Below are 14,018 nucleotides of genomic sequence, written 5' to 3'. Positions count from 1 at the left end.
CTCAGTTCCCCAACCAGGGATTGAACCCAGGCCACGGCAGTGAAAGCCTGGGATCTTAATCACTAAGCCACCAGGGAACTCCCAAGGTCACACTGTTTTTAAATGTCTGTGCCTTTGTGCAGGCTGTTCCCGCTGCTTTAGTAAGTTCTCCTCCCATCTTTTTCCATCTATGCCTGGCAAGCAATTACTCACCATTTAAGCCCAATACCAATGTCATCTCCTCCAGAAAGCCCTCCTGGATGCTTTCCTATGCCTCCTGACTATTCCTCCAGGCAGACTTAGATCTTCTTATATCCATCTCCTGGACAGTTGGTACACTCCTCGAACCCAACATTAAGTTAGACCTGTCTGTGTTCCCTCTTTCTCCTCCTCCACCCGCTGTGAGCTGGGCAGTCCCCTGAGCAGGGCCCATGGTGTTTATTCCGGAAACAGTAAGGAAGGTAGGACCTCCTCACTCAAGGGCCCATCCTACCAGTTTCATCAGGTTTCAGTATCTGCCTTTCTGGTGTTTTTCCTATAACTACCCCCTTGAAAGTTGCTGTAGTCAAAGCCATCCCTCCCCTGCTGCCTCCTATGGCTGCCTACCTGGGCTCCACTCCTGGGCTTGCTGGAGAGGCCATGCACAGGAAAGGCTATGAAAAGAGCCTTTCTGTAAATTTTCGATGTGACTTGCCAGAAACTGTAAGTTGTAAATCTGTTTTGTTGCTTCAGAGAAAGATGGGGAGGAGGAAATGGTTTGCTTCTATTCAGCTCTGGAAAAAAGCCTTGCCTTGTATCTGTCCTGGGCTACCCTGCCATCCCAGGAGTTAATCCACTATTAATCCCCTGCCTGGGGGGTTTTAGCCTCAGAAAACTGACCACTATGGGTCTCTCCTTTGTGACTTTTAAACCATTTCTCTAGTTTCCAGATCAGAGCCCCCTGTTGACATTCCCCTTTAATGTCTTTGTGGGTTGAGGTTTTTCTGCATTCATCACTGGCTCTGGCACAGCTGAGCTTCTGGGCCCTCCATCTCCCACCTCTTAGAAATGCACTCACCTGATGTCGAGTTCCGAGGAGGAGGAGGGCTGGTTTCAAGGAGTTCAACGAGAAAGAGAGGGCGGGTTCTTTTTTTAAAACTACTTTTTAAAACAATTATAAAAACAGTGTATATCATTATCATTACAGATAGTTTGGAAAATAGTTGTGTTTGCAAGGCAGGACAGTGTTTGCAGGGAGGGACAGGAATCCTGTCCCTCCTAGTGGTAGCCATTTTCACCTTTCACCTTTGTGTAATTCCTCAAGCATATACATTTTTGCATGACGCATTTAGAATTTTGTATTCTGCTTTTTCCACCTCACAGTCTATCTCCAGCACTTTTCTGTTTTGCTGCTAATCTTCATAATTATCATTTTAAACGACTGCATCACCATCGGTTAAAGGGCTGGGCTGGGATTTCAGTAAGTGCTCCTTCCTCATCTGAGCGGTGTGCTGGTGGCCATGGCAGGTGAAGGATGGCAGAGTGCTCACTAGGAGGACGGGGAGGGGAGGAGGAGTGTGGTGACTCCCTTACAGTTGTTCCTTCCATTTCACTGGCTCTATTGGGGAAATCCCTGCAGCAGCTTCAAGTTTGCAGCCTCTTGGTGAAAGGGAACAAACTCTGTTGCACTCCTACTCCGTGGCAGGCACTGTGCGAAGTGTGTTCTACCAGGTAACCCTTGCCAGTCAGGGCTCATTCTCATTTCACACGTGAGGGCTTTGGAGGAGTGAGGAGAGGAAAGAAGCATCTTCGCCAAAAGCTAGATGGCCACAGGACACCAGAGCCTGCACTCTTCCTGCCACTGCCAAGTCTCTGCTTGCTCTCCAGGTGACCGTGCAGTCAGTCATGTCCGTGGAGCCCACCTGAAGGCAGGGAGAAGTGCTTTCCTGACTTTGGGGGTGGTGGTGATGAGCAGCCCTGCTTCCCCCATGATACCCCAGTGCTGCAGTCACGGCTCTGGGTCTCTCTCTCCACAGCCTTACGACAGTCTGCCTACCTCACAGACCTGCTTCTTCCAGCTGAGACTGCCGCCCTACTCCAGCCAGCTGGTCATGGCTGAGCGCCTACGCTACGCCATCAACAACTGCCGCTCAATCGACATGGACAACTACATGCTCTCGCGAAACGTGGACAACGCTGAGGGCTCCGACACTGACTACTGACCACCCAGGGTGCCGTCGCCCCTCCTTCTTCTCAATAATGCTCACTTCCAACTTAATGCTGATACACTTTTATGGTAACTAATAGATGTTTTAGGAACATAAACCAACATTATAAACAGTGGCCACATTTAGTTACTCTAAATGTAACAAAGAAATTAGATGTTTTTATTTTTCTGTGATTGTACAAAAAAAAGACAAAGTGCTCTAAGTCAGATTTTTCCCTCCATATTTGTGGTCACTTTTGATAAGTTTGCATGGAACCATTTCGGTGCATTTTTAGTTGGGAATGGTACATTTTTGTAAACCCACCCAGTGAACATGAAATTGTACATTGTGTATAATTGTTCATTAGAAAGGACAGTTTTACATGAATATTCATATATTTATTTTGTTTTAATTTGAATTGCCTGTGCAGGGTTCCTTATGCAGAGAAATAAAGCCAATTCAGGAATCAGTGCATGGGCTGCTTTTGTTATTGGAGCTTTGATGAAGAGAGAATGAGCTTTCAGACTACTTTCACTCTGACAGCTTTTTGACTCATCAGAAACATTCCTTCACACTGGGCTTTGCTTGGAAATGACGGAGCAGAGGGCCACATGGGTATAGCAGCCCCCTGAGGTGAAAGCTCTTGTTTTCATTGGTTCTGTCATCCTTGGTCTCTCACTGTGTTCCCTCACTACAGGGTCCCTGTGTCCATCCTTTAGCACTATGCTTCCTCCTTCTCCGTAGCTGGCTTAAAGTGTAATATGCTAATAGGAGCCTTTCTTGAACAGCCCCAGGATACCTGGTACGGGATGCAGCTCTACTAGGCAAGGAGGAAACTAACTAAAGTGATACAGTTCTGACTGCCCACCCCCACCGCCCTTTGAGGAGCCAGCGGATCCAGTGATGGAATTAAAGAGCGGGGCCGTTTACAATAACATGTCATCTACCCTGGAAGGGCAGCCAAGTGGGCACTTAGCATACATGAATGAGTGACCATGTGAATGTGTGGATTAATTTGAGAACTAATGCGTGGCTTTTATGTCCTTGAATGATGGTGGGGAATTGTGCAGGGGACTGGGGAAGGGGTTACACCCTTGGTGCTTAAACCCAGACCTTGAAGGCCCTGGGCAATGTGTTCATTTGCTCAGGCATGTCAGAATGAGCATGTGGTCCTGGGAGAAAGGGCTATCTGGAGAGCAGCTGTGAAGGCTCTGCGAGTGGGAACAGGGAGAGGGCACAGCCTTTGGGTGGCTTCTCTCTTTCATCCACTACAATTTCATGCCACACGCTACTTCCAGTGTACTTCATGGACAAGGTCAAGGCTGACAGCCTGCTCAAATGAGGTGCCAGACAGCCTTACAGGCACTTGTTTTCCACCAGGAAGGTAAAAGGTGTGTGTTTGTGAAGAGAAATTGGAAGGAAGATGTGGTTTTGTTGGCTAAGATGATGTGGTGCATGGATATTTCCCAGTGAGTATATCTAATAATATTTAGAGTGAAGACATTTCAGTTTTATGGAAAAGAGGCTTCAATTGGCATTGTGTCTCAGAAGGAGACCACAGCTTCTGGGGACCCGCAGGGGGTTCTGAGCCTTTAATACTTGATCTGAGAGCTCAGTCAGAAGCAGTGGTGAAGGTCTTTGTGCTTGAAGCACTCACTTGGGGGGTGGGAAGGCACTGTCCGGGCCTCAGGGCCAGGAGGGAACTTCTCTCAGCGAAGAACGGCCTCTGTGTGCTGCTGAGATCCTGGACAGTGCCAAAAGGAGTCTCTTCGGGCCTTCTGGGCTGGCTCCCCGTGACAAGTAGCTCTTCCCTCTTTGGTGGGCTGGGCTGAGGGTGTGCCGAGCTGAAGGCTACGTCTGCAGTCTCAGACTGTTTTAAATCACAAGAAGGCCTTGACCTTCATGAGGCTCTGGGCTCTGCTGCCCCAGTTCCCTCTGGACTCAGGGGAAAGGGCACCCGCAGCAGGCTGATGCTCAGGCCCCACCTGTCAGGCCTAACGGGTGGCTTCTCAGGAGGCCTAACTCTGCGAGGAAGACCTGCACAGACACCTTGGTTTTATAACAGATGCCATTTCTTTGCTGGAAACCTGTCATTTTTCTTCATTCTCTGAACTTTTGAAGCTCTGGGAGAGAGGAGGAGGTGTGAGTCCCTGATGTGAGGAGCTGAAATGAGCCTAGTGCAGCTATTTTCACCCCCCACCCCCTGCATAGTTCACTTTCAATCCCCATAGAGGCTTAGGCCTTTTTTTTTTTCTTTGCTAGACTCATTCAGTTAACAAATCCTTGCAGTTTTTATCACCTTTAAAAAGTCTCAAGAAACTTTGACCCCCTAGCCTTTAGATTTCCTTAAAGGCCCTTTCAAGGTGCAGCTTTTTTCTGGGCCTCTCAGCTTCGTGGCCTTTGCCCAGCACTGCCAGCGAGATGAAACCTATATGTAGTGAGCTCGGTTTTTAGCAAAAAGCAAGTCTTGGGCATTGAATCCCAGAGCTGGAGGAATCCTAGAACTAAGGCATCAGATGATCTCTCCCTTTACAGACCAAGAATTCGAGGTCAGGAGAGGGGAAGTGCTGGATCACAGGTACTTGCAGATGAGAGCTGTGAGTCCTGGCTTCCTGTCAGCATGCCAGTGGTGGAGTTAAGGGGGCTCAGTCAGCCCCCTGCAAACATTCAGCCTGTGCCAAAACAGGCCAGTGTGTCCCTGTTAAGACAAGCCTCAGAGCACAATTTACCCCCCAGCAGGCTCTGCTTCCTAGGGAGCAATCTGGAGCCCCTGACTTCAGAGCATGTGGCCCCAGCCTCTGCTGGCGCTGAGGGTCAGCCGACTAGCCAGTATGATGTGGTGACTGGGGCCAGCCCCCAACGAGGGGGCACTGTCCTGCCCCAGTGCTGAGGTTCTGCACCCTCCCACTAGCTTTCACTTTGGCTGCCTTGGCCAAAACTGAGAGTGAAAAGAGTTAGCATTCAGGAGCGGGGCAAAGTCTGTGGTGTGTTCTAATGGAGGCTGTGAGGGCACAGATAATCCCCAAGCCATTTCCAAGTGGCTCTGGGTCAGGCTCCCATCTCCCCCAGCTCGCCCTTCTCTGGACATGGATTGGGCTTCCTGTCTTCCTGAGCTGTGCCTGCTGCTGATACCAACTTTATGGGAGCTGGGGTCAGTCCTCCAGTCTCGGCTCAAAGGCTGTGTCCTCCATCAAGTGTTGCTTCTTCTGGGTTCTGCTGGGCACTTGGCTTTTCTAGCCCCTGTGGATGTGAGGATGCCTTTCCCTACCCTCTGCCTTCCAGGCAGTATACAATTAGGCAAAAACTCAGCAGTGTCACAGAGAGTGTACGGGTCCTATTTTACAAATAGAGAAATGGAGGCTCCGAGAAGTCATAACTTGTCAGAAGTTACGGCTGGCAGAGCTGGGAGAGCACTCCAAACCCCCCTCAACGCCAGCTGCATGTCTTCTGACTAGAGTGACTCCCTTGAGGTAGGGCCTGGCCCAGCCCATGCCCAATACCCAGTAAATGTTTGTGAGATGAATGAGTTGGTGGATTAATTAAGCATGCAGTGCCCCTTGTTCTATGCAAATCTGAGAGAAGACCTTGAAAGCTGTTTTTAGATTAAGTCAGGGCACTGTGTTCTGTCCAGTGCCTTTGCTCAGGGCCTGGTGATGTGAATGAACAGGGACTGTTAGAAGGCAGGGTGGAGAGTAGTGCCTGCCTTCCAGGAGTACCTCAGATGGGCCTGGGCTCAGGGACCCAAAGGTCCTGTGCAGGGGGGAGGGTCTAATTGGAGCCCTCGAAACAACACCGGACACAACTGTCAGCACAGCTTTCGTTCTGTGATCACTAGTCTTGGTACGTGAGGGTTTACTAGGCATCAAGGGGAACTTGACCCTCATTTATAAAAGAGCTTCTGTGGGAAAAGGAACCTCAGGAGAATGTAGGTTACCCGCTTTCCAGCTGGATATACAGTAACCTTTGGTTGCTTTACAAACACAGTCTCATAACCCTTAAGAGAACTTTGCAAGCAAGATTCTCTAGCTATCCCAATATACAGGTAAGAAAGCTGAGGTGTGAAGAGGGCTGACCTGCCCTTGGTCAGAAGAGAGCTAGAAACCAGGGTCCTGTTTTTCCCCAGACTAAAGCACCAACTTAGGGCAAACAAGACCTCTGGGAATTGGGGCTTATCAGAGGTGATGAAGGCAAAGCCATGGGGTTTAAGTGGCTCTGTTTTAAACAAACATTTAAGTCCCTGGAAGCCTAAGCTTTCTTTCAACATTGTTTGCAGTAGTGGCTGAAAAATTAATTTCCTGCAAAGCCTCTCTCCGGAGTTCAGAGCAACGGTGGGTAAACTAGAAAATCACCCAGAGGACGCGGACGCCTAGGTCTCACAGGCTAGTAGTAGGTCCTCGCATTCCACTGCAGCTGGTGGCCTGGCAGGGCTGACTTTCCCCACACAGGGATGAGGAAGTATTATGCCAGTCCAGGGTCAGTGCGGTTACCGGTTTCTGGGCTAAGGGATGGTCTAACCAGGGGCCCAGGGGCAGCAACTGAGGCCTTCGGCAGTCCCTTGAGGGGTTTGGGCGAGGTAGGGTGCTGTTTGCCTGCCCACAGGCTCTGCCTAGAGAAATTTCAGCCCCTCTGAGCCTTCACCATCATCTTCCTGGGGCCCTGGGACCTGCTGGAGGTGGCCTGAGTGGGCGATCTCCAGCTCTCATTTTATCCTCATAACCTCTGAGGCCTGGGTGAAGCCCCTCTTATCCCTTATTTTTCTCATCACCTCTCCTGCTTACCTTCCCTTCTCACTCACTCTGTTCCAGCCATAACACACCAGCCATGCTCCTAATCTGGGGCCTTTGCGCTGGAGGCTGTTCCCTCTTGTCTGGAATATTTTCCTCCAGACGCTGCACCGTTCTCTCCCCCACTTCCTTTCTCAAATGCCTCCTTCTCAATGGGGCTTACATTGGTCAACCTCTTTTAAGTTGCTTTTTCCTTTCCAGCAATTCCCAAATATCCTCTTATCCTGTATTTTCCCTCTTCCCCAGTACTTATCTTCTTATACACCAATTACTTACTGTCTCTTCCCCCACTAAAACATAAGCTCCATGAGAATGTCTTTTTTTCCTTGCTGTTTCCCCAATGTTGGAGCAACGAATTAAGGAACCCACGTGTATGGTCAGGCCTCTCAAGGTGGCTGTTCTCTTGCTCTCTGTACATCCCCTGCCTGACCAGTGCCTGTTTCACCTTACACACATGACTGATCTTCCTTTGCTCTTGTCCCAGGCCCCAGCTGAAGCTGTTCTTATCAAAGGGGTGGGGAGGGATGTGCCATTCCATTGGTTTCCCTCGTAACTAATGAGCTCACCTGACATCAATTCCCCTATAACTGGTAATCTCCCCTCCCCCCCAGCCAAGTGAAGACTGCCACCATGTCCTGCCCACCATCAGCTGCACACAGTGGGGCGTCGCTCCAGGACCTTGCTTCAGACATGTAAGATTCTTCCATCCTTTAAACCATTGATGTCTCTGCTGCTGACTCTGGGCTCTTCCTTCAGTCTTAAAGCTGGACAAGCGCAGGCCTTGTAGGCCTGTGGCGTGCAGCCCAACAACGTGAGTAGGCATCAAGAGCCCCTTTCACAAAGAAGAAACACCTGGCCTCAGGTGGTTAAAGGGCCTTGATCTCAGCTGGTGATGGGAGGAGCCAGGGTGTGAGTATCACCCACTACTCCACCATTCTCCCTCCTTTCCCCATTTCCCCAAAGTTTCCCCGTGTACCTAGAACCAGGAGGCTGCAGGATGGCTGAGAGCCCTTCCTTTGGTGGCTAAACGTGGGGCACCAGTGACTAAAGCCCTGAAGCTGAACTCCAGGCGTGCGCCCACGTTCAGCAAATATAGCAGGTAAAAATTTAACTTTGCATTGCCTTTTAATGGCTTCGTTAACCAAGGATTTAACCAGGTCTGATGCTTTTGTTTTTATGTCTTTACTTGGGGTTTTTCCAATGATTGTTTCCCTTTATGATGGGAGAACGGTAGAAAATAAGGGTAACAATCCAGTTTATGAAAGAATCACAGCAACAAGCGAATTTTCTAAAATCGCGTCTGCAGTCACTGCTAGGAATGCGTCTGCCAGATGAAAGGCTAGCGGGCTGGGGTGGGCGCGGAGCAAAGCCTCTAGGTAAACCCGTTCGATGGCTCTCTAGCGCCCGGCGCCCGGGGTGCCTCCCCTCCTCCCGCTGGTGCAGCACGGAGACGCGCCCCCGGGTAGCTCCGAGCGGCCACGCCTCCCCACCAACTGCAGCCTTAGCCGGGGAGTATGGGCTAAGGGCTCCCGCGCAGCGCCAGGCGGAGAACCGGGTGCTTACGGGAGACAGGGAAGGGTGCTGGTGTTTAGTGAGAAACACCCGAGTGTTTTTCAAGCATCTGGCCATCAAATCTTGCACTCAGCCAATGTATAAAATCGTAATGTGGGGGAGGCGCTCGTATCCCCGTCTTGGCTGAGGATGTGGCGGCTGTCTGGGGGCTGTTGTTCAATGTAGGCCACTCCTCCCGCCCGGAGGCCCAGGGCTGGTGTCCCAGCCACGGCCCGGCCGGCTTAGCGAAGAAGCTGCTTGCGGAGGGCAGCGCCGGGCGAACGCAGGCCACGCTGGGGCTGATCGGGGATCATGGCCGCGCTGTGCTCGGCGCGCAGAGTCAGGCGCGGGCACGCGGCGCGCAGGCGGCGCAGGCCGGCCGCGCTCACGTTGCGGCAGAAGTCCACGTGCAGCGTCTGCAGCGCCCGCCCGTGCGCCGCCACGGCCGTTAGCGTGCGGTTGGTGACGCGCGCGCAGTTCTCCAGGCGCAGCGCGCGCAGGCGCGGGCAGGAGCGCAGCAGACGCGCCAGGCAGTCGTCGGTGACGTGGCCGCAGCCCGACAGCGTGACGGATGCCAGGTTGGGGCACCTGCGGAGAGAACGCGGCGACCGCGGGCCGGGGCCGAGGAGGGTGCGGTTAGAGTGCTAGCGTGCGGCTAGCAACCGCACAATTCCAACCCGTGAGGCCATCGGGGCACGCCTCTGAGTTCTAGTGCTCTGAGTTCTAGAGCCCTGGTTTCAGCTCAGTTGACTGAGGCAGTTACTGCATCTACAGTGGGATGCCAACCTGTCACAGGCCAGGATCCGGAGGTAGCTAGACCCAGGCCTGAGGTGGGTACAGTCAGGGACACAGGTAGCTTGTCCAGAAAGCTTTGGCGGGGTGGGGGGGCTCTGCCCCAACCTTACCAGCATCTGCTGGGGGAAACGATCTTGAGCAAAGTTGGACTTGGCTTATTTGCGCCATGACCTTGATTAAATCACTCGCTGAGCCTTAGTTTACCTGGGGGTGTGTGTTGGGGGTGGGTGGCGCGGAGGGAATAATGCCTACCAGTGGGGTTGTTGTGATGATTAAGCGAGATATAGGGTGTCTGGAACCTGTACAGGACCTTCTGTAGGCTATCATAACCCATGTTTCCTGGGAGCAAGCAGGACCAGACCGCTTCCAGTCCAGAAGGACCTGTCTCGGGTGCAGGCCTTGGCTTCCTGTAGCCAGAGGGAGCTGGAGTCGGGCCACAGGGGGTTTCCCTCTCCCCATCAGCCTCCCCCGTTGCCCCTTGACTGCACCTGCCTGGGCCAGCTCAGCTCCCTTGTCCCAGAGCAAGGAGGTGAGGAACTAAAACAGACTGGTCATGGCCACATCCACACACCGAGTGCATCCTGTCTTCCCAAGTCCACACAACTTCCTAAGTCTTCATATCAACCTTCCACCCCCAATTTCATGAATGAGGAAACTGGCTCAGGGAGCTCAAGTGACTTGCCTGTGACATAGTTGCTGTCTGACCCAGGACAAATGTCCGAACCTTGCTGGGCCACCTCCTCATCTGTCAGGCAGAGAAACTGTTACTTTCAGGGTGGTGGTAAGGATTAGGTAGGTGTTTAAGCCCCAGGGCTGTTAAATGATCCCTGCCTCTAAGAACCTTTAAAATAATCCTGATGCAGGAAGAAACCAGAGAAAGAAAAAGCCAGCTCCTTCCCTGCCCAGCCATCCTCAGCTTTCCCCTCACAACCCCTCTCCCCAGCTGATTGCCAGATCTAGATTTGGTGCATTCTTATCAATACCTACTATGTGCCAGTGCTACTGTCAATTTAATCCTTCCAGCATGTGAGATAAGGTAGTTTATCCCATTTTACAGAAAAAGAAATGAGGTTGAAAGTGTTTAAATATTTGGGCTGGGGTCACATGGTTGGACAGTAGCAGAACTGGGGGACTCAGCCCCGAGCCCTTTGCTTTTTTGGTGACGCTGGGACCGTTGCTGTACCTAGACAGTGGCCTTGGAGGTCCAGTCGACACCTTGCTGGTTTGGGGGATTAAACCTGGTTCCCCTACAACAAGAATGCAGCAGATTCGGGGCAAGCTTTCACCCCATACATATCGCCTTCCAGTCTGATTTCTGAGCCTTGTTAAGCTCATCAAAATGGCATGGTCCCACCAGGGACCAGCCCCAAGTCCATCTTCTGTTTTCTTCTCTTGCCTTAAAAAAAAAAAGATAGGTGGGGCGAGGCCAGTACACTATTTCCTTCCATTCCTTGTTGGGCTGCCAGAATATAGCAGCTGTTAGACTTGGGTGGCAGCAAGCTGACTGAACCTAGTTTGTTAGTAAACAAGGGGGTGTCTTTCCTCAAAGGCAGGACAGGACTGGTAAAGTCTCAGTGAGAGTCTCTTCTTGCATGGACTGCTCTAGGCAGGAGGCTGTGACTGTGAAGGGAGTCTCACCCATGGCTAAGCCTCTGTGGGGTTGACAGGTCAAATACAGGATGTATTTGGGACAGACACCAAAAAAATTATTCCGTCTATCTGAAATTCAGATTTAGCTGGGCCTTTTGAATTTTTATTTGCTAATATCTGGCAATCCTAGACTGGGGCAAGTCACACAACCTGTCAAGAGTTCTGGTTTGCTCATTTGAAACTCCTTCAGGTACCGTGAAGATTAGTGAGTTTTTAATAAGGAAACCATTAGCACCACCCCTACTTCTGGAGCCTGGCTTGGTTAGCTAACCCAGAGCTGAGCACCCTAGCTCTCCTTCCTCAGCCGCATTTCACAGGTCTTGGGGTTTGCTTGCTAGGGGCAAATCGGAGGGGTGAGCTGATTGCTGAATCTAGAAACCTCTTCCTGGAGCCTGACCTTGAAAGTGAAGGCCCAGCTGGACCCACCCAGCACTTAATGGCTGCCACGGAGGACAGCTGCCTGAAACACAGGGACAGCTGAAGACAAGTTCGTCCTCTTTGCCGAAGCAGCTCCAGGACCTGTGAAGCTAAGAGGAGGATTGGTGCCCGTTTCCCCCAGGATTTTATCCATCTTCTGGGGACTGCGCAGTGGGCAGGCCTGGAGGGTCTGTCTTGGGCCTAGTCTGAGGCTCCCTGAAGCAAAGCCATCTTGCTCTTGTAATTTGCTCTTCCCTGACCCCCGGAAGCCTCCCAGAGCTCTGGATGCCAGCGCTGCTCAGAGGCGGCCTACCTGTCGCACACCTGGAGGAGGAAATCACTGACTAGGCTCTCGTGCCCGCTGCAGATGCTCCTCTGGAGGGCGCTCTTGAGCCAGTCCTCGATGCTGCACACCTGCACGCGGCTGGAGTGCCAGCAGATGGAGAGGCTCCTGAGCGCCGGGCTCAGGAGGAAGTTGTCCTTCTTGAGTTCTGTGAGGGAACGAAAGTGCAGCAGGGGCCAGAGTGCGGGGTCCTCAAACACGTCCTGGAGCTGGGGGCAGGTCCTGGCAAGGTTCTTCCTGCTGTCCTTGTCCAGAAAGGAGAAGAGGTGTAGGAGGCACTCGCGGTTGAGCTGGGTGATGTGCATGGTGCACAGCAGCCACGGAGTGCGGCTGGAGCCCAGGGACCTGACCTACCTCCTGCTGCTCCCCACCCCCCCAGCTCTGGGCTGGTGGACATATATGGTTGAGGAATGGTGTTTATTTTTGGCCAACAACTGGTGCTGCTGCTCTGAAGAGGGGGGGAGCCCAGACCCAGACATACGTGCAGCAGTCCATGGCTCGGCTTATGTTCTGAGGAATTGAAAATCCTGGCAGAAAAGCAGCGTATTGAAGTTAAATAGCTTCCTTAAAAGGGCTTTCTTTCCTTTTAGCTGACCACGGTGTCACGCGGAGAGCTCTTTTGGCATTTTCATTTGTGGTGCTGGCTGGACCACCTCTGTCTGGGTTTGCAGTCTCTACTCACTGGGAGGGACTCTAATTGTAAATAGTATCTGTTTTCATTTCCTAGGACATCAATATGAATCTTTTGCTCTCCTCTTAGTAGGAAGAAGCCTGCTGTCTATGAAGAGCTAAGGGTGACGGTTTTGTGCTCAGAGGTGTAAGCAGAAGCCATGGGTGACGCTTTTCTCTGTCACTTTGTTCAGTAGTGATGGTTTCCAGGCTGAGCTACCTTCAAATCCTGCTCTTCTCCTCCAGGCACAGGGATTTCTTTGGTCTCCCAGTTGGCTGTATTTTTACCCTGAGCTTTTCCATAAAAGATTTGTCTTAAGTAGCTTCTCTCTCCAAGGTTGTTCTGTGTGTGTCACGTTTTAAACTTGTTTACTTGGCTTTACATTTTTCCAGATATGTGTCCCGCTGTATCTAGTCTGTATTTCCCAAAATGTCAGGATGGATGAGGCAGCTCTTAATACAAAACTGCTTGAAACAATTTTAAGTTGAAGTATTTTACTCGTTTGCCCTTTAAGCCTGCCACACACCATCCTCCTTGTGAGTGATGCTTTTAGTTCCTGGAATTAAGCTGCTAGGCAGGTTGCCTGGAGGCGGTTCATTAAGTTCTCCCTTCCTAAAGTAACTGAGATTTCTCAGTCCATGGATCCATTTTCTAATACTGCTTCACTCCCAATCATTCACCAGACCCTACCGCATTTCCCCTCCTGTGAACTCCTAGCTCTGTGTACTGGTTGGTTGGTTTGTGGGCTACAGTAGTGAGATGAGGAACCATTTTTTCTCTGCTGGACCAGGGAACACCACCTCAGTGGTTACCTTTGTTCCTTTTCCCACATAATTAGAATGGGAAGGAATGGGAATACTTTGTTTCCACTTGTGTGGAGTAACACAGATGAGGGACATATGGCGGACCCTCTTCAGGAACTAAGGCTCGATCAGACCTGGTGCAGCTTTGCCTGTAAAAGCAGAATGCAGCCTAGAGGGGAAAGCAGGCATTCTAGCCAGCTCCCTGGCTCTGAAGAGCCGGTCTCAGTTGTCCCCTGTGTCTCAGGTACCCCACCACTGCCAAGGTAAAGTGGAAGGGGTGACTTTTCTTAAAAACAACATGAACCAATGAACAGCCAAAAGGAAGATGTGTTTCTCAAGGAGAGGTTAACTAGGAACTGCTCATATTTCAAGCTAATCATTTTAATTGTTCAAATTACAGCTGACAGCCAGAGTCCCTCTTTGGGCTCTAGCTACACTCAGCCACTGAAACGGTACTGCTGCACCAGAGGTGGATTTACTAGAAAGCCTTATTCTCCCCACTTTCCCTCCCAAATCCTTTCCAAACCAGTACTTTTAGAGGGCTGATCCCTGGAAGTAGTTGGTTCTTTCACCTTCCTAAAAGGCAGAGCCGTGTTAAGTGTGCTGGCCTCAGGGGAGAGTCATTATGGTTCCTCGTGGCTTCCAAGCTGCACTCCCGCAGCTCTGCTCGAACAGCAAAAGGTGGGCAGGGTGAACGTTCAGAGCCTGGCCTCTTCGCTGCTCGTCCCGCAAGGTTGTAGGGAGCACCCCAGAATGCAGGGTGGGTCCCTGTGCCTGCCTGCCTGCAGGGAGGGATCTGGCTTAGGGCCTGGGGGTTGCGGCAGCAGCTCCTCCCAGCTC

General features: G+C 51.4%; 2 protein-coding genes across 2 annotated transcripts in view; one reads left to right on the top strand and one right to left on the bottom strand.

The window, feature by feature from the left end:
• The window catches only part of HERC1 (HECT and RLD domain containing E3 ubiquitin protein ligase family member 1), a 213,134-nt gene extending 210,497 nt beyond the window's left edge, over nt 1-2,637 (top strand). Inside the window, exon 78 of the mRNA XM_082617315.1 lies at nt 1,995-2,637. Coding sequence (XP_082473441.1) covers nt 1,995-2,180 — 186 coding nt within the window. The 3' untranslated portion in view covers nt 2,181-2,637. The remainder of the gene's footprint in view (nt 1-1,994) is intronic.
• Nucleotides 2,638-8,742: 6,105 nt separating this feature from the next.
• Nucleotides 8,743-12,184, bottom strand: FBXL22 (F-box and leucine rich repeat protein 22; the record flags this gene model as incomplete). Its single annotated transcript, XM_082618707.1, has 2 exons — nt 11,676-12,184; nt 8,743-9,088 (listed from the first exon to the last, which is right to left on the bottom strand). Exons 1-2 carry the CDS (start codon nt 12,008-12,010, stop codon nt 8,743-8,745), a joined length of 681 nt encoding a protein of 226 aa, XP_082474833.1. The 5' UTR covers nt 12,011-12,184.
• Between the last annotated feature and the right edge of the window lie 1,834 nt (nt 12,185-14,018).

The sequence above is a fragment of the Mesoplodon mirus genome, assembly GCF_964341445.2.
Source record: "Mesoplodon mirus genome assembly, chromosome: 4".
NCBI lineage: Eukaryota > Metazoa > Chordata > Mammalia > Artiodactyla > Ziphiidae > Mesoplodon > Mesoplodon mirus.
This window is presented reverse-complemented; position numbering and strand designations above follow the sequence as displayed.